This window comes from Ornithodoros turicata, chromosome 6 (assembly GCF_037126465.1).
Source record: "Ornithodoros turicata isolate Travis chromosome 6, ASM3712646v1, whole genome shotgun sequence".
Lineage (NCBI taxonomy): Eukaryota > Metazoa > Arthropoda > Arachnida > Ixodida > Argasidae > Ornithodoros > Ornithodoros turicata.
In genome coordinates this window covers 11716320-11736586 of record NC_088206.1, presented here as the reverse complement: position 1 = coordinate 11736586, position 20267 = coordinate 11716320, and the positions used below count along the sequence as shown (strand labels likewise).

Genomic DNA, 20267 nt, shown 5'->3' with positions numbered 1-20267 from the left:
CACAGAAGCGATAGAAGTATGGTAGAGACCATGACAGAAACCTCAGAAGCATGCAAAACTGTCGTTGGTATCGTCATCACCAAAACACGTGCTGGTTTGATTTGATCTTTGATGTGATGTGAGCTCGAAGATCACACATGTGTTTTTGTTTGTGAAACATGCAAGCCCTCATTATGCATTCTTCACCACTTTACTGAACCACATCGGAGAAACAGGAGCTGTAGATGCTTGGTTTTTGACAGCGAAATCTCTGTCACTGAGGTGCATCACTCGTTCACCTAAAAACTCGTAGACATTATGTTGTAAATACTAATCAACGTCCAGTCCCGGCTTACCGCTTGCAACTAGTATAATTCCTGAAACATGGGAGACCCGACAGAGTATTATGCAAAGTGCGCGGAAGTGGTAGCAGGAGAAAGCTCAAATAAAAGTGATCCCGTCGAAAATGGTCATGACCTCGCCGGTGTTCAACTGTCTCGAAAGGTATAACATTAATGCCCCCGATAGATATCACTCATGCTTCACATCTATTCATTCATCTCATATTCCAGCGCCCTCCATCGGATGACGATACCCATGGCCCAGTGAAGTCTAATAAGATTGAAGACTCACCGCTTTTCGCCGGCATGAGGTTCCCTCATGGTACGCGTGATTTGTATTCTAAAGTTGCTGCCATGTACATTACCTTGACGTATTTATTCTAGACGTGCCGTTGTTGAAGCTGCTGAACTCTCGAGCTGACGAAATAGCAGACATAGTAAAGAACGTGGAACAGAAGCATCCGAAGCTCATATCGCAGCAACTGCCGCGGCATATGAGAAGACGTGCAGTGAGCCACGACAAGCGTAGACTGCCGAAACGTCTCAAAGACAAGTTGGGCTTCGAGGTGATATAATACGTGCCACATATCATGGCCAGTTCGCGTATCCAACGCCGCCTAACTTAACTGTGCAGCCTGCACCGCCAAAGGGCAAACGACCCAGCAGGAAGCACAGGAGACGACCTCGGAACCTGTTGGCTGAATACGCCCGCAGGAGTCGTAAGCACGTCTGGCTGGAAACCCACATCTGGCATGCCAAGCGGTTCAAGATGGCAGAAATGTGGGGATACAAGATACCGGTGCACCCCTATGACAAGGGAATCAGGGCAGCTTATCGTGGTGCTGCTCATCATGTTTTACTTCACGTAAGGTGCCATTATTTGTTGTTCACCAACGAATTTGTCGTTTAAAGGAGCCCAGAAAGCCATCCAAAAGATTTTCTGTTTCTGGCGATTTACGAGAAGACGTAACTCGACGTGACAACTAACACACAAAAAAATTTCCCTGTACGCAATATTTTTCTTGGAATAAAACGCCCCTGAACATCGACATCTTAGCAGTCAGGATAATGCCTTGGTTTGAAAAAAATGGTCACGACTGAAGCGCTTTCTGTGCCCCTTTAACGCCCTTCACCTTTAGCGTGTTGCGAAGCAAGCAGAGAGGATACAAAATGAAATTACGAGGACATGCCATTTCGTTACAGGACTTGTCGTTCTACAACTGCGTAGAATTAATTGGAAAACAGGAAGATCTCTTAGAAAAGCTCTCTCTCGTAACTTCATCGAACACAGGTAATAGAGTAAGGTACTGTGTGGGCTCGTAACGACCTGTACACGTTTCCAGGTCTGACTTTTAAGGCAAAGGTCTACGTTTCGGGAAAGGAAGAAGGTTCGACCGTGCTCTACAGTAAGTCCAGCTACCCGTTTGGAGCAATTGGAAAAGTTAAGTTCATGTGGAGACCTCTTGCGAGCAACCAGAGAACAGAGTCCCATAATCGACAGCTTTGGATTTGGGTCCATCCATCGATACATGCTCAAGTCACGGAAGAATTTATCGGGTTGTTCGAACTTAAGAAAGTCGAATCTGCGGATGCGGACCACTGTGGTTCTACAGATGGGGCAAAAGCTGACACCACAACGGACCACTTCGAACGAACCGTCCTCTACGCTGGCGAAAGGGTCTCGATGATTCTTCTCAAAGACAATCTGGTCCGATTTTCACTTACCGGACCGCTAGCCAGAGCAGTGTTGACAGCGGCGTTCACACCTTCGACAGTGGGTGGGGTGGAATGCGTAAATGAAAAGTGTTGGTGGAAGACTTATTATCGGGAGGAAGGAAAGGGTGCTCAAGACAAGCTTTGGGATCAAATCAGGACCAAGGAGCTGCGGGAAAGCAGTCTTCCGCAAAGGTGCATCTTGGGTCAGGTCGTGCGGGATCCTCGGCTGCTGTTGCCGAAGACACGGACTAAAGTGGATGACGAGTGTAAGTTGCCGTGAATTGAGCTTATCCGAGAGCTCGGACCTTTCCCTATCGTGTTGATGGTGTATTTTGGTCTTGCTGTATTACGCTAACCGTATGATAGGTTGCCACGTTTGTCAAACGAGGGCACTCAAGCCAAAAGACTTAGTTAGTGTCTCAGCAGGAAAGTTTATCCATAAAATAAGGGAATGGTAGTTCATTAGGGGTGGAATGATATCGATATTGTTATCGATATTATAGGTATTTTATGTCTGCAATGTTGTAGATACATACATACTTTTAAAATATGAATATTTATCGATAAAATATCAATATTAACATTTTTATAAATATCGACATAACATTGATAGAGATATCGAGATGCGTGCTGATGGATCTATATATCAGTACCTCGGCAGCTTCTGCACGTGGACAGGATATGGAAAAAGAGCGGGTCAACAAGTTTATTAACCAAGCTTGACGGCTTTTTTTCCCTCTCTTCCTCTTGATGCCGATATTTCCTGTAAAGATGTGACGCACGTTAGTAGAAAACTGTGTTAGTTTCGATAAGTTCGTGGATAACAGATGATTTTCTGTTGCTGCCATGGCTCTGTATTCGCAAACATCCACTCCTCGCGGAACAAAGGAGGAGGAGGAGGCAGGCAAGCTGGTGGGGATACGAAGAGGGCGACATCCTCTGCACTCACCTAAATTCTTGCACTGATTATTCCCCAATCTTTCCAACACGATAATTGAGGACGTGTCCTCATTGGTCCTCCTAATGCACGTTCTTCGTCAGTCCTCATTACGTGTTTCAGTAGTAATACGCGTAGAAGATAATAAAATAAGGGCAACTCTTTTCAAATTGTTCAAGTAATGGCGTGACGGCTTTTCGAACATCGATATATTGATATTTCTTTCTAAAGTACCGCTATATTGATACAAAAACGATATATATTTGAAAAATTTATATAAATATCGATATTTTAATCAATTTCGTTTTTACGATGTTGATATTTATCGATATCAAAAATTTCGATATTTTTGCATCACTACAGTTTACCGCTCTTGAAGTCAGTAGACGGGACTCATGCTGTTGTTTGGTAATCTTAGCTGTGAGTGGCCTGGATTGGGTGCCTGTGAAATATATTTCTTAGCTGTTTTTAAGTGTGTGTTTCTTGCTGCCTTTAGTCTCAAGTTTTTTTTTTACTGAGAGCAAAATGTTAATTGAAAAGTTGTATATTCAGTGATCTTGGTGTTTCAGTGGCGTTGTTTTCCATGGTTAGGGCAGCCGAGCTTATCTGTTACAATTCAGTAACTTTTACAGACAGAAAATCAGTTCTCCTTTTCTGGTATGTTTGCCACACGTTTCTGCTTCATTCTCCAAAGACTTGCATATACCTCCCCACAGCCACCGAGGAACAGTCCACAAGACGACACACTCCCTACGAGCTGGACCCTTCCTTGAGTGATTCTCCCATTTGGAACCCAGCGGTTCGAGACGAAGTCACTCTTTCGAAGGTGTCAGAGTGTCAGCTCAACTTCCTGCGTTCGCAGAACACCCTTCCCGGTAATTAACTCAGTTGCCTGATACCGTTACAGATTTTTGTCTACTGTTTAGACCTGCTATAACATTTGCCATTTTTGCAGGTACACCGATAGAGCTGGGAGACAAGGAGTCACGTGTTCCCATTCTCGCGATACGCAAAGCAGGGTCAAAAGATAGAGGTACTGGCATCTAATTTCTGCATTCTGGAGGTGGAGGGCACATAAACCTTTGTGCTTTCAAGTTTCTTTTTAGTTGGGGGCAAAAATCTTTTTTTTTTATATCAGGAGCTGCGAAACCGGGCCATGTCGGGATTAAAAAAAAAGGACTCATTTGAAATGAACACGAGATGCTGAGCGGCTGTGCTGAATGTTTTCCAGTGCCCGTATTCGAGTACTCGACACTTCGAGACGAGCTAACTCCGCCCACAAAAGTATAGACGTTTCCGATTTCTTCAGGCACGAACATGGCACCCCGAGTCAAATCTAGTGTGCCTGCATGCTTCAAACTGCTGCTTGTAGACTAATCATGTCACAGGAAAACACTAGTTGGAGGTGGCATACTTAGAGGACATTGGCACGCTTTTAAAGGAAACTTGAAAATACTTGTGTCAACAAAACACATAAATAAGCTTCCCTGTCCGCCTGCCCTACTCCTTATGTTGTATAAAACATAATGCTCGAAATGCACTAAATTAAAGGCATTTGTCTCACATAGGCTTCGGGCAAGGTTGGGACGTCATCCTTCCATCAGGGTGGGCAAGACCCTTCTGGATCGCATTAATCTACAGGGGAGCACGTGCAGCTGGTCTGCGTGAATTGCGCAGCATGACGCTGCAAATGGGAGAACTCTGCTTTCCATTCGAGCACCCCGACACTAAAGCAACGCGGAGCTTCGAGGAGGAGAACAGGAAGGAGCTGATGGCGAAACACTATCGGTAATGCATTTTGCACTATGTGGTACTTATGGTGGATGCTTAGTTATTGAACAAAAACTTTTTCCCCCGCAAGTATACATGTTATGAGGGACACAAATCTAATACAGTTAAAATAGTGGCAAAGTGAAAAAAAAAAAAAAAAAGCAATGTGCCTTCACTCTGTGTCCAATACCATAAAAAAAGAGAAAAGCAACACCCTCCCCGCATATTTTACACATCCCCTTGTCTTCCGTGTATTTGGGCATTATGCTTGTATAAGCTTTATCATGTGCCCCCTCTGTGCCATTAGCTTGATGCATCAACGAGCTCAAGTGGTCCGAATCACATTACTGGGCATGATCCCACAATATAATGGGCACCTATAGACAGTACACCTGGGCATATCATAGAGAGTGCAGTGCTGCATGCCACATTCCTTGCAGCACTGTTCTTTATGCCAGGTTTGCAATCAAGAAGTAGAATAAAATGATATTGGTTTCTAAATTTGAGGTTTTGCTGCAACAATTTTTTTTTTTCTTTGACTAAAGTTGCACACTCTAAACCTGCCTTTTATGCACGGCTATGTATTGATATGGCAAGTGAAAACAAATAATATGTGAAGCCAATCATTGTGCTCACTTACACACTCCACATTCCTTCTTGCATGAATGGGTGCATTAAGTGTGTGTGGGAGTGTGAGATTCCGAGCTGCTTTTCGCGCTTCAGTTTCATTTTGGTGCATGGAAGCAGACGACAAGCACCTGTGTGCTTGACATTTTCCGTGACGTACTTCCTGTTGGATGGAGGCAGAACGACCTTCGAAGTGTGGGCTCGGTAGCAAGATACAGGCTTTCTATGTTACCCCATACTCAGATTTCAGTAAACTGTAATATTTTCATAACTATTATCACGAAACGTCCCACTTTCCAGGTACCCACCGGACAAGCGCCCCTCTTTCCAGAAGCTCGGAGTACTCTGCCCCTACTTCTTCCCTTGGACCCAACTTCTTCGTGAGTGGTCTACCACACTTCCACCTCAGCTTACGAGTGGTGGTACTGGAGATAGCTTCTTTGTGATCAACGATCGTCGGATACTACGAGCAATCGGCTGCACTTTTGACAAACTGTCAGCAAAGAACCCACCTTGCATCCGCACAGCTTTAGAGAACGTGTGCACGATGGCAAAAACATCAAATCTGAACCTCGCACAGTCCCTCGTGGCAGTGCACCTTCGGAGCACGGGTAAAGGTGTCCCGAAACGGTTCGATTTCATCTGCATTCCCACCGAAAACGACAACGATAAGCAAATCCCATTCGAGAAACTGCACAGGGTTGCGAAGCAGCCCAAAAAGGACAAGAAAGCGCCAAAGCCGACGCAGGAGGAACTGTTGCGCAGACCCGAAGTGAACGGCGTAGTCGACCATTGCTCGCGTAAGCTGCTCGGATTCGTCGTGAACGGAGACCACTGTTTCTCGACCGCGCGTGGACACGCGGTGGGATACTGCGCGCTCGCGGCACTCTTCTCGCTAGCGGAAGAGGCTGTCAAATCCAAGACTGGACCCGTGGTTTTGTACAGGCATCAGCATTCTCAACAGTACAGATTCGCTAGACTTGGGATCCTGGGCGTGTGAGTGCTGCTGTGCCATGGCAGAGAGTAACTGCGGTGCAGTAAAGTTATTTCACTGTTTTGCATGTGCAGTGTATTTATTTCTGTGTGAGGATGGCTGGATGATGACTCTGCCACTCTAGGTGCGGAGGCGGTAGAAAGAAAATGTTGCCCCCTGCGGTTCATGTGATTGCCTGACCTTACTCTTTACATCTACACTTTCACACTGGTGGCAGCCTGGACTGTAGGAATGTGCTGATGTCTTTCATTTCCTGCAAAGAAAGAAATTTACGTGTAGTACAGGTCACTGCTGGTATTAATGAGTCCCAGCAAAGTGGTTTCAACATGGGAAATCTAATGTTTTTGTTTACATAATTTGTAAGATCTCAATCAACTTCAGGTGCATTGGAGTTTAGTACCTCTCAGGCTTTCCATTGTAGCCCCTGCTGAATACAGGCACTACCAGACTATCAAAAAGAGCCAACCTTTCCCTATTACTAATTAAGTGCACTACCATTTTGCAGCACTGCTTTGTGCTCACTTACACGCTCCACATTCCTTCTTGCATGAATGGGTGCATTAAGTGTGTGTGGGAGTGCGTCAAACTCCATTCACTTAACACGCCACTCCCGCATCCGGGAGTGTGAGACTCCGAGATGCATTTCGCGCTTCCGTTTCATTTTGGTGCATGGAAGCAGACGACAAGCGCCTGTGTGCTTGACATTTTCCGTGACGTACTTCCTGTTAAATGGAGGCAGTACGACCTTCGAAGTGTGGGCTCGGTAGCAAGATACAGACTTTCTATGTTACCCCATACTCAGATTACTAGTGTTATCCACACGAGAATGGTGACAGTGTCGCACCCTATAGGTCGATCTCACAGCGAATAGGTACTGGGACTATGTCTATATTCATAAGTTTTGAGGCCGTTTAAGTGTGTCAACCTGGAGGTCCAAAATATGTACGGAAAAAATAAATACAAAGGGAGTGTATTCACATACGAATCTGATCACTACTGATGTCACCATTTTAAGTTTCCTTACAGAGAGAGAGAGAGAGAAAGTGGCACCGTTACTGAGCAAAAGCAAACCCTCTGACGCATCATTTTCAAGGAATCTAGTTAAAACGTAACTTATGATTGTACCAAGACTGTTGCAGATGACATGCCCAGTCTTATTAAAAAAAAAATGGGACATGAAAATGCTTTGGTGGTGCCCTACACTTTCTGTTAAGAGAACTTACCTCTTCACAAGAGGAATGACCCATGCCTCGGTACTGCTTCATGTCGACGGACTTGACAAAGCTTTTGAGAAGCTCACAGGTGAGGGCACCCCACTTGAGCGGTACTAGGTCATCACTGTCACCATGACAAAGTAGCACCGACGTGTCCTGGTTTCCTGCAGCTCCCTACGACACATAGACAGTAAAACGTGCTATCAAAATCCTTCCGGGTAAGAAGTACAACACACAGGCACAGCACAGTGCCAAGCACAAAAGCTTCGGCAAGATATGCGCAATGAAATATCATAAATGCTGCCACACTTTAAACCAGCACACAAGTATCTTCAAAACTACTTGCTCTTATAACTCAGAGACAACATGACAGCTACAGTCACAGAGGTATACCTTCACCAACAGATAATCTAGTCAGCTTATTGAAAGCAGGTCATACCAGAAGATGGCAGATGCCAAACAGACGAAGAAGCCGATTCATGTGTTTGTATAATACAAATGTCACATGTGTTTGCTTTTAGAAGCGTGCAAATGTGCTCGAAGTACGTTGTCTCCAATTAGTGTGTACAAGCAACAGTTTGAATCTAAATGGGTTGTATGTAGACACCCTGTTGAGTATAGTACCCATTTTTTTTTTTTTTTTTGCAGGGCATGTATTAGAACGTGTCTACCATAACAATGATAAGTGCCTCTTCATGAGATACGTTGCAAGTGCTATCAACATAATACTCACTGCTGGAAATTCCTTGTAAAGAGGTAGCCAGCAGCTGAGGCCTAACATTCCAGCGAGGGGTTTTGATAGCTTGAAGCCCGAATACAAAGCCAAGGCACCACCCATACTAAATCCACCTAGGACAATTCGGTGCGACGGAATGCCAAGTTTTTCCTCTTCGTGTATCAACCTGTGAACTAATGACAACAACACAATAACTAAATGATGTACAGTACGGCTAGAAAAATATGCACGAGAAATGGTGCCTGACGCAATCAAGGCTGATCGAACCACACCATTTTTACTCACTACATTCTGTAGCACTCTTGATGCCGGCTTCATCTTCTGCTCCATTAGGGTTCAAGGAGAAAAGGTCGAACCAGGCAGGCATTGGCATGCCACCATTTAGTGTGACTGGTATTGTTGGGCTAGTGAAGAATGCACGAAAGTGAATGCCTGAATCCGGTAACAAATGGGGACAACTTACGCAGTGGGGCAGATGTACTTTATGTGTGGTTGTCGTATAGCTTCCAAGATTGGCGACCACCCCAGACTGCAACGTATGGAGATATATTGCAATATCAGCGAGCACTACTTCAGAATAATCTCAGTCAGCTGATGTACATACCCTGTGTCTCCTAAGCCGTGCATAAAAATAACCTGAAACCGAACAGCCATTAGTCACCTAATGTGTGTTTCCAGTTGCCAGTCCGAGACAACAACACAGCACAAGTAAAAAACAGTTTCAAATACATTAAACGCCGTTGTGATTATGTTCAGGTCTGTCTCTACATAAACGAAACCACGCAGACAGGGAACGTGTGCTGCACAGCTGCGTAAAATGAGCGACCAACAGATGAAGATCAAGGTTAAGGCCTGTGCCATGCAACGAGTATGATGCTCCACGAATGTTACAAAAGCACAGTTCCCCTAATACTGTTTCAGTACAGGTACAAATACCGCTACGCTATGGCATTACAACACTCCAGCGTCACAGCAGTTGCATAAACCTGTTAACATAGGTGTGTACATGCGAACCCTCCCATACTAACGTCCTCCTAGCATTGAACTTTGCTTCCGTTTGTAAGAGTGCTCAACCAGGCACCAACATTGGCGATCGATACACCTTAGACGAGCTTTATTAAAGTCACCACTTATCGCTGAATATTACATCAGACAGATCGCTGAGTGGGAACGGAGACAAACAAGTCAACTCGCGTTTTATGAGCATCGAGCACAGATATGTTTCCGCGAGCTAATGCTTACAGTGTCCGACGAAAATCGCCGGAATTACACAGCTGTGACTGCAGTAAGCCTAACTCACCGTAGCTGTATGCTTGGCTGTAGCGGACACTATCACTGGCGACGGCATGCTTGAAGCCGTGTTTCCCATACACCGAGAGAACTGCAGGTGCATTTACCGTGCTGAGAATCTAATAAATGAAGCAATACCTTCCTGTTGCATACGAGCAGTATACGAGCGTCAACCTGCTGCTACTTACCGCACACCGAAAAACGCCGGGAAACTGCAGCACCACTAGCGGCTTACCCGCGTACCTTGCTTCCTTTACTTTACGACGTCGCTTGAGTGGGTGGGAAAGGTGCGAAAATGGACAGAAATACGCTCGTTGCTATGATAACAGCGAGAAAAAAAGCATCACGCAGGGAAAACTGAGGATTTTATTTGCGTTGGCGCAGGTGCATGGGAGTTCCCAGGATTGTTTCAAAGAGGGGGTAAAGGGCTTCGGGAAATGGGGGGGGGGGGGGGCTAAGCCCAAAGCGTTCTTCCCCCTCATCCCTCTTCCTCAGAGGACGGACGCTACGGACTGTACGGGTCAGTGGCGTTGCCAGAAAAACATTTCGGGAGGGGTTCTACAAGACATTACATATGGGGGAGGAGGATTCCATCCTCGTTCTCCCTCTTCGAAATGCACTACCACCAAAAGTAAGATTTGTAGCACGGGGAGGGGGTTGAACCCCAGATATCCCCCCCCTTCTGGCTACACCACTGGTGCAGAGGTTATGACATCTGAGAAACGCATATGAATAGAAAGTGTGTAACTTTCACAGTGACCTTGAAACTCCAGGAAGGAGGAGTACGCCCCTCTTACACCCCTCTCGGTACGCCCATGCGCCGCAATGTGCACCAGTGGCTTTACGTTGTGCGCCACTGATGCAGAAAACTGAAGCAGAAGCTTCTCTTCATTCAGCTTCGCTTGTTTACGGTAGCTTACTTCACTTTGCTTGTTTGATGGTTATATACATTCTTCGTTTCCCTTGGTTCCCTGAGACTGGCTCAATTGAACATGGAAAGTAATTGTTCTGAAGCTGGAACATACAATGGGACAAACACAACACAAGCCTCAAGTTGCCTGGGAACATATGAACAGTTGCGTGGTTCAAACACATCATACGTGGTTCAAATCCCATCGCGGTCTGGCCAGCGCGCGGCGCAAAGCAGAATGGAAACTTTGAGGGACACTGCTCTGTCGTCTGCTTCGGTTATGGTACACAGTAGTTATGGGTTACCCCGGCTGACGCTGCTGCTGCGCACACCGGGGATGTTGTTGTTCTTCCTCTACCTCCGCTTCAGACCGTCTCGTAATGCTTTCAAGTGCTATAAGTGGCGCCGCTTGCTTTGCGGCAGGTGGCCTTTATTTTTGAAGCGTGATGTGGGCAAGCATACGCTTGTCCCATACTACACTTGGCAATACGAGGTCCCATGAGCCCATGAGTCCCAAGTTCCCATGAGCCCTTGTGTGCCACAGGTGGCACTTGCATTTGTGGCGCTTTATTTTTGAAGCGTGATGTGGGCAAGCTTACGCTTGTGCCATCATAGAGTTGGCAATACGAGGTCTATTGGCTCAATTGTTCCGCAGATTCAACGCTGCTGGACGCGACACGGGTACATTCATAATTAAAATAGGTAAAAACCTTTCAGTGCAGTCCTGAAGAACGGCAACGGACGAACACCAACACAACACTGAACTTTCAACAAATGCTTTTATTCCGTTATTCCTGGTTTTTCCCAGCATTGTCGACAAACAGGCTACAAAGATTTTTATCCGAGGACGTGTAAGCCATTATAATTAACGCGCCTGACGTTGTATTCTCCCAAAATATTGTTTCTCTGTGTGAAGCGGAAGCAGTATCACAATAATTATTTTCTACTTTCGAGAAGTTGACGTCATAATGTGGGCAATCTGCCACCCGTCTGGCAACGTTGCCTCCTCCAAGCGATTAATGATGAAGAAAGGAAGTCACTGAAAAGGTTAGCCAGCTGTAGGATCCATGCTGTAGGAACATCAATTCCCATCTCCTCCAAGCCAAGATTTGTTTGTTTATTTACCTCCACACACAACAGCTACCGCTGAAATTAGCGTTACACAATCGTAACCGTCCTGGGGGTGCAGGAGGGGCAGCCGCCTCGGGCGCCCTCGCCAGGGAAGGCGCCGAACGGCAGGCCCTGGCAGGTTGGGTGGACAGTATAAAGCGGGAATAAAGAAAATTTGAATTTACGATCTCTGCAGTGCAAATGGGCGTTTTCTATCGGTCACGTACCCTTGTAACCATAATGACGTCGCCGCTGACGTCTTTCCTCCTCCTCTTTCTCCTTTCGCCCTGCAGAGTGAGTTGAGCGGGAACGCGGGTGTCAATGAAGGCTGTTTTTTTTTTTTTTTTTTTCAAATAGAAATATATTATACCGATAATTTTTTCGTTTCAGTTGTCAAGTCAAGTCACATCCTTTCATAACGCGTCAGAAACGGAAAATCTTTAGGACGGCTTTCTGACCTCCTCACACTTTGCCGGTTTTTGCTACGGAAATAGACGTGGATGTTGGCACTTTTATTGCTGATATATGCACAGCTACTTTAGGGTGACGAGTACTGCCTTGTTATCTGTGAAGTGAGTGGTGATGTGTAGAGCTGGGATTAGCGGGACAAAGACATTACTAGAATCGGGACAAAAGCGGAACAGGAAACGTTGAAAAATCGGGACACTTTCTGGGACAACGTACTCATCTCTGAGTATGTCAAAACTGCTTTTATTAGCTTTAGAGTATTTTAACTCGTTTTGCATCACCGAAACCGAAACGCAGGGTTTCATGATACGGCCAGAGCGACTAAAGCACTGGAATCTCGGAAAATTTATCTATTCTGATGAAAGGCTAACAGAAGAAAATGAAAAAAAAAAAAAAAGAAGCAGTCAGCGCTTTAATGTTATAGGCGAGAGAAGCGGGAGATTCGTAAAGAATTGGCTTCGTACGGCAACTGCATGCTCGGGTAACTCGCTACATATCCGAAGCACACAGCGGAGTGATACGCGCCGTGCTTTACGTCGAAGTAAGAAGTATACGAATGAAACAGAGCTCGGGTGCCCGCTTTGTGACCTATACACGTGTTCCGAAATCCACAGAGTACGTCGTGCTGCAGCTGTGTCGTGATCTTGAAGGATGTTCCAACGTTACCTCGGAGGCGGCGGGCAGACCATCGGAGCTGGTTCTCCGGTGGTCGGTTCTGCTTTACAATCACCTACGTCGTCATGATAACGGAAGAGCATGCATTTCCTTTCTCCACGATAAAACCATAAAACGTGATTCCAAAAAATGTGAGGGCGATTAATGTAGTTAGTCCGATGACAATGCGTTAGCATTAGACGTTCGTCTTGCTTCTAATTGCTTCTTTTCTGCTTCTTATGTTTTATATACTTTGACTAGTATTTTGACTAGTAGAAGGTCCGGGATCCATTGGATAAAGTTGTAGTTTAAGCTGCCACACGACATGAGACAGAAACTCAGCCGCTCGTGAGACTCTCGGAGAACGCACGAGACATGTATGAAGACGTCCAGAGACGAGGCGCAAGTGACGAACTCCGCGACAGCTAGCTGCGCCGCGCTTTCGCGCTTCCACGTGACAGAGAAGAGCGAATCATCTTGGGGAGCGCAGCCTGATTCGCTCTTCTCTGTCACGTGCCGCGCTGCACACGGAGACCACAGTCACCCCGCTACGACACTGGCTTTTCTTGAAAATCGGAGTGCAATAGCTCCATAACGCGGGATCGCAGAACACAGCGTTTTCATGTGCGTGTTTAGTAATATTTACAACGCTACTTCTTCAAAAGTTTGGAAATGGTTTCACAATCCCTTTAAGTATAAATATTTCTTTGACCGTACTGGCAGTTCCCCTTCAAACCTCTGATTTTGTGTACCTAGAGTCACTAAATAAGCTTCGCTTCAGAGTATCGACACTGAAGTCCAAGGGAGAGCAGGAGCGCCATCTTGTTTCCGCACCACACCGGTATCATCCCCATGTGAGGATCAAAGACGACTAACATAATGCACGCTGTTGCATAGAGAAACGTGTATGATTGTTGCGCGATAATCCATGTATTGTCCATCAGAGCGTCCCGAATATGTCAAGGCCGTCAACTGCTGCTTGTAAACGAAAGGAACATTTCACCCGCGCACGATAGATGGCATTGTGCGTTAAAGTGCGCAGTGCGCGTGCGCGTGGGAAGCGTGGCGCGGAAACAAGATGGCGCATGCTCGCTCTTGGAACTCAGTGTCGATACTCTGAAGCGTAGCTTATTTAGTGACTCTATGTGTACCAATGTGGTAAGTCGCGTTCACCTTCTCGTCCGTGCAATTCTGTGCTAACCAAACATCCTTGCATCCCTTCGGTAAGGCGAAGTGTAAAATGAACGTCTGTATGAAATGGCTGCTCTGTTTTGTTGCTTCCATAATGCATTTCAGTTGCCTTGCCGCTTTGCTTACGAATTTAGCGACCGTTTCTAGATATCACACTTGTCCTATTGACTTACCTGTAAAGTCAATACAAAATGATGCAGGTATGAAGAGGGTTGCAGCGACACCAGGTCGAGGCTTCATGTGAGACCTCCCCATAAAACACAGTGGCACAGAGCATGTTTCATGGAAACAGTGGTACATGTCAAGCTACTGGGAGCGCTCTTTTAATGAAACAAGGGACTACGCCGCAAGCCATTTCTTACGACATTTCACTTTAATAATAAAACACACGCACACATCAACAAGCACACACAAAAAGGAGAAGCACTGAGGCACACACGAGCTTGAGCACTTATTCCACAACAGATGAAATAAAAACGAAAACTACATTACAACGCTCACTGGCGGATACTATCCATGTGAGCATGTGGAAAGTGGAAACCTCGCACATTATTTTAGTACATCACGCAATCCACCGTTGGATTGGAAAAACAGCTACTTGTACACATATTCTAGCTAAACTTTAACGCTCTAATGTACGCACTTTAATCTGTCATGGCACTTTGATCGATTTGTCCGCAACTTCAAGGCACTGATCGCACACTTCAAATCCATGCCTTATTATGACAAATAATATGAGAACGTTGTTAAGCACGTCTGCAGCAACGTCACGTAATCGCTTGCACGCGTAACGAGCTAACGAGGGGCGGGGCAGTCGTCGAGAAGGGCATGTGATAAAACCCGTGCACGGCACTCTTCGCCCGATACGGGAAGGGCGTGGCATACGCATGTGTCACGTGCCCGTCTTTTTTGAATTTCCCACCAATCGTAAGCCCGTTAGACGTGCAAGCGATTGAGCCCTTGACGTAGTCGTTCAATGTACACCAATCACGACTATGCTTTCGGTGGCCGTAGCTATGGAAACGGGTCGCACGGGTCGCCGCAGAAAGCCCCTGTTTGAAATCGTCTGCGGTGATTTGCTGAAGCAGACGACCTGTTGCTGTATGACCAAGATGCTGTGTGATTACTCGCTGCCAGTAAAGCGAGCCGCCAATTCGATATTTCGAACATGTAACGAAATAAAATTGAATTGAGCGGGAGGGGCAGCCGCCCAGCGCGCCTTCCGCGAAAGCGGTGTCGTCGGACCGCCACGGTCCCAAAGCTCATTAGGTTGGACAACAAAGCGAGAGCCGAAAGAATTATTTTTACTGCAGAATTTTGAGTACAACTTCTTCTTAAGATTCAATTCTCGCAGTTTCACTTTTCTTTTCGGTTGAAATTTTGCTGTGGCAATTTACCGTGCAGAACATTTGTGCAAGAGAACAAATTCGAAGTAGCTAAAGATGGAGACCACATAGGTAAATTCTACGCCTACTTTTTTTTTCTTTTTCTGTTTCTGGCTATTGTGCAATATTTGGACAGTGCTTCTAGGGGGAGGGTGGAAATGCTTCAGGGTAATCCTGCAACTGTGATGAAGTTGGCCTCGGAATGTCTCTGACGTCGACAATCCGTAAACGAAACACGCAAGGGGGCGCTTTGCCTTCGCTCTGTGTGCATCGGTCAAGAAGGTGTATTTTTTAGTGTCGTCGCACCGCAGAGAAAGAGCGTCGAAACGACAGTACTTGTGCGGCGCGTCACCCGACGGCACCCCTGGCACACCCCTATGGTGACGCAATGGTTACAATTCTCTGGATAGAGGCCTCGCGTTCGACGCGACACCATATCGGAAGGATTCTTTCAGTGGCTGCACAGTGATACCTAATAGTATGCTCCTTCGTGAACACAGCCATGAAACGGTAAGGGACGTCCTACGCAGATACCCGGATATATCGAACTCGGATATAACGAATCTCGATAAGTCAAAGAAGTGGCGGCACCCTTCTGAAATATATCATGCGATGTTCGCTTCTGTGCAAAAACACTGAGGCAGAGCTCTAGAACTGGCCTCAGTTGTTGATTCTGATAGAAAATGAGAGAGAATTCGGTCAGCGAGTGGGGCTAGACGCTAAGGAGATCACGTTTCGGATGGTATACCCATCAAATAAGTGAACAATATATATCGTACGGTTTTTTTATCGAGTTCACGTGCGTTAGTGACAAGTTTCTCTTTTCGTTTTGTCGTCTTCATGATCACCATAATCATGGAACATTTTGAAAACCCGAGACGAGGTAGGGACGATAACAGACAAACACAAACGTAACAGACAAAGACAAACACAACCGTGTTTGTGTTTGTATGTTATCGTCCCTACCTCGTCTCGGGTTTTCAAGTCATGGATCGTCACCACTAGCTCGCTTGCTACCTAACTTTCCTTTCGCTATGGAACATTAATTTAAGCTTGAAGGTCTCTTGGTACTGAGGGGCGCATTCCCGGTGCACCAATGGGAGAGGGAAAGAGAGGGAGATATGTGCAGTACGTTCTGCGATCGCATTCTGGTAGTCAACCCTATCAACAACAACAACAAAACAAGCGAGCATTGTGTTTCATGTATGTGTTTGTTTTTCTGTATGCGCACCTTCTATTTCCGTTCTTTCTGCAGTTGTATTTTGCACCGCCCCTCTCGAGTCTCGATTGGTCGCTCTCGCTGGCGGACGATTATTGGCAGCCAATAAAAAAGTATTCTGGTGACCTGACGTCACCACAAGTCAGAGATAGCTGGCCGAGTTCGCCGCCGCTGCGCGCATTCTTGCAGACTTATTTTTTCAGGAAATTCGCACTTTCTAAAGGAAATATTTTGTGTGACTGTTCTTAAAAATAGTACATATATGTTGATGTCACGCGCTAAAAAAATAATAAAAAAAGAGAAGATTTGTTCCACGGGTCTTCTATGCTCCTTTAATAGCTCTGTCGTATCACTCGTATGTTCCATCTTCTATCATGCTTTGTTTCCTCGTGTGGGGTCCACGTCGCTGTCTGATTTCATACTGTTTCCGCCGGCGTCACAGGAAGTTCAAAGAGATTTAAAAGGTCTGCTTCTACAGTGTCGAAAAGTGATACGCGGCGAAGAACGGCGATGGCACCTCGTGGTGTTGATGTGATATGTCAAAGCATCCATATGCGTAGTCTGTTGTCCGCTAAAGAACTTGTCGGGAGCACGTTGTTGCATGAACAAATCAACATGATTTCTTGACCCAGTTGTGTAGCCAGACTGCACACCCGCGAAACAAGACGATGACAAGATGCATACGTGAAACTTGAGTCTCTGGCAGTGACTTGAATCAGTTTAACAATGCGTCGAGTATTTTCTAGATTTTCTGGTCTTGTGGAGTGCTCTCGCCGCTGGCTGACGTCTACTCGTCTTTTCCGCCACGTTCAGGGTGAGTGGCAAATCATGTTCTAGCCAGCTCGCTATGGTCCGTACTACACTCTGCAGCGGCTCTCCCGTGTTTGGATTGTTCGCTTGGTATGGTCAGTACGAAAAGCAAACTCTCCTAGAGAGTGTTGTTATCTAGCTTCTAGGACTGTAACGTAAAGTTAGTGTCTGTCCAAAGGGGACTACCTCCATAGGTAGTCCCCTTTGGACAGACACTAACTTTACGTTACAGTCCTAGAAGCTAGATAACACCTCCATAGGTAGCTCTCCTGCTTGATGACAATACACACTCTGGGCGAGAGTTGGTATTCAGAATGTTGTTAGAGTCTATTTGAGATGCTGCAGGAAGCCTGCCCCTGTGGCCGGCCTTCCATTTGATGCCAATACACTCTTCTGTCCCATCTTGCAGTTTGCAAGCTAAAGGCTTGTCCCATCCTACAGTTGACGATACAAGGCAATACGAATACAAGTGTGTTCTGGTCTGTCTCTCATCGAATCCGCGCACGCGGTGGATGGAGGCAGACGGGAGCCGTTCCTTCATATTTTGGAGAAGGGCCCCTTGATAACACGCGTGTCTCTGAATGCGCGGCCCGGTAAGATTTTTCCTTCAAATACAAGTGTAGGTAGTTCTCCTGCTTGATGACAATACACACACAAGTGTACTCGCACACTCTAATACAATACAATACCTCCACATGTAGTTTCCCTATTTGATGACACTACTCTTTTTGCAACGACTTTGGTGCCGATACAATGTACGTTTTCCTGACAATAAACTCCTGACAAAAGCAAACTGACAAACTTTTATGACAATACACACCTGACAAATGCAATTTCCCATTGGGCGCGTTGTTATCTGGTGTGTAATAGAGTTTCCGTCTGTGTGAAAGGGACTACCTCCATGGGCAGTTCTCCTACTTCATGACAATACACACACCTGATAAGACATGCGTCTCGTCCAATAAGGCCGAAAGAGCAGGGAGTACTATTTTCGAGATGAGATGCGATGTGAGCAGGCATTGCGCTTGTCCCACCCTAAAGATAGCAATACAACCAACTTTTGCTGTTTCGCAGGGGAGGGCGACGATGATGCGAATGCCTGCTCTTCACTTTTAGGGCGAAGACAGTACCATTTCTGAAATGTGGTGTGTGCAAGCATGGCGCTTGTCCCATCCTACAGATGGCAATACGAACAGCTAACTTTTTTTCGTGACTCATCTCCATCATGACAATACACGATGTGGTCAAGCACTGCGACTTGTCCCATCAGGTAGCAGTACAAGACAACACACACACGGAACGAACAGAAGCAGTTCGTTTTGCTGGTCTTGGAAATTAGCTGCAACATAGGTTCCCGCTCCATCCTATACAGTTGGGTGCCGCTTTGAGCTCTGCAGGCGGGCCATGGTCCATGCTCCATCAGGTCATCAGGCTCCATCAGGCCACTCGTGCTGGTCTTCGTGCGCACGTGGGACGTGAGCTGAGCATATATGGAACCTTGGAGTGCTATCGCCAGTGGTTGTCCTCAAAATGTTCTGTTCCTCCACGTTCAAAGTGAGTGGGAGATCTTAATCTAATCGCCGAGCCCCCCCCCCCCCCCATCAGGTGTTGTTCCCCAGCACGTACGTTGAAGTTGGAATAAGTGTAAAGCGGACTACCCCCACAGGTATATTCCCTACATGTGACGATAAGCACTTCAAAGTAAAAAAACCGGACATGTTCGTATTGATCTTGCATGAACTAGCACTGGAAACGGGACAGAGAAAATCATCATGCAAGATAAGCACTTCCACTTTGGCTAGTGCTGACCACTGGACACAAATACGAAATAGTGAAATTTCATTTTGATGCCATTACACGTGCTTTGAACAGTGACCATGGTGACTGGAGATTCACTTTCATGAGTGGGTATGCTTTGATATAAGTAAATTCGATCAACTGCAAAAGTGTGAGCCATCTCTACCACAGTGAACAATCTCGTCGGAGAAAGGGGACAAACATAAATATCATATTCAGCATCGCATGCGGTACGCAGGTTCTGACTGCTGTGGTTAGAAAGGTGCCCAGCTCGCAGTATTAGCTATACTGACACTGAAATTGCGGACATTCAGCAACTAGTGCTGGCTACAAGGCACTGATCTGAAGTGGCGGCGGCAATAAAGGACCGTACATTCGCCCAGCTGCAAAACAACAATGACCAGGCAAGACCTGCCGACATACCATAGGCACTATGCTGAGGAAGTGCGACATGTAGTTCTGCTGTCCTCAATGGTGTCCGTTATAGAAGATCACGTATTCTGCGCGCACACCACCTGGAACATTCTGCGGACCTGTTGTCGCTGCTCGACGTTCAACGTGAATCACAACCCATGAACCCGGCCCCGGTGCCGCATCTTTGGTACGCAACCCAACTACGTTAGTCCCACAAGGTGTGTCCACTAGATCCTGGAGTTGTAGTGGCTATGTCCGTTGGACAACTGCGATCCAGGACCTCTGTGCAACGGCTCCTTGCTTGAATGGTGCGAGTAGCGGCTTGTGGGCCTCGAGTGCACCGTTGTATAGTGGTCACTGCCATTGCTCACAGAGCGGGCAGAGTTGAGCGTCGAGCCACCGGATGTGTAGCCGGGCTTGTTCAGGGATATCCTGGACCCGTACTGGGAGCTAGGGGCCCATCCGACCTTGTATGGGTCGTAGTCTTCAATCTCCGAGGGCTCCTTCTCTTCCACCTGATGCGTACAGAGAGGGTGGGGATGAATTATTTCGGGTATCTAATGTACCTAAGGGTAGAAACGTTACCGGAGTTCTAAAAAAACGGGATAAATAAAAGTCACCCGCCATAGTGCAACCCATGAACTCTACATTCCCTCTATACTAGGACGGCGAAATGAACGAGATCGTATACGATTGAACATTATG

General features: G+C 46.3%; 3 protein-coding genes across 3 annotated transcripts in view; 1 reads left to right on the top strand and 2 right to left on the bottom strand.

Annotated features, from left to right (window-relative positions):
- Window positions 1-55: 55 nt before the first annotated feature.
- LOC135399084 (ribonucleases P/MRP protein subunit POP1-like) lies at window positions 56-6431 on the top strand. Its single transcript, XM_064630775.1, has 10 exons — window positions 56-483; window positions 552-642; window positions 705-886; window positions 955-1185; window positions 1524-1611; window positions 1664-2302; window positions 3690-3848; window positions 3929-4006; window positions 4542-4761; window positions 5671-6431. Exons 1-10 carry the CDS (start codon window positions 364-366, stop codon window positions 6368-6370), a joined length of 2508 nt encoding a protein of 835 aa, XP_064486845.1. The 5' UTR covers window positions 56-363; the 3' UTR covers window positions 6371-6431.
- Window positions 6409-9888, bottom strand: LOC135399085 (acyl-protein thioesterase 1-like). Its single transcript, XM_064630776.1, has 8 exons — window positions 9793-9888; window positions 9615-9723; window positions 8919-8950; window positions 8778-8843; window positions 8600-8718; window positions 8312-8487; window positions 7588-7752; window positions 6409-6617 (listed from the first exon to the last, which is right to left on the bottom strand). The coding sequence occupies exons 2-8, from the start codon at window positions 9705-9707 to the stop codon at window positions 6567-6569; spliced, it is 702 nt and encodes a 233-aa protein (XP_064486846.1). The 5' UTR covers window positions 9708-9723; window positions 9793-9888; the 3' UTR covers window positions 6409-6566.
- An 8103-nt stretch (window positions 9889-17991) lies between these two features.
- LOC135399081 (uncharacterized) overlaps window positions 17992-20267 on the bottom strand; it is a 58686-nt gene continuing 56410 nt past the window's right edge. The window contains exon 10 of the mRNA XM_064630770.1: window positions 17992-20077. Coding sequence (XP_064486840.1) covers window positions 19790-20077 — 288 coding nt within the window. The 3' untranslated portion in view covers window positions 17992-19789. The remainder of the gene's footprint in view (window positions 20078-20267) is intronic.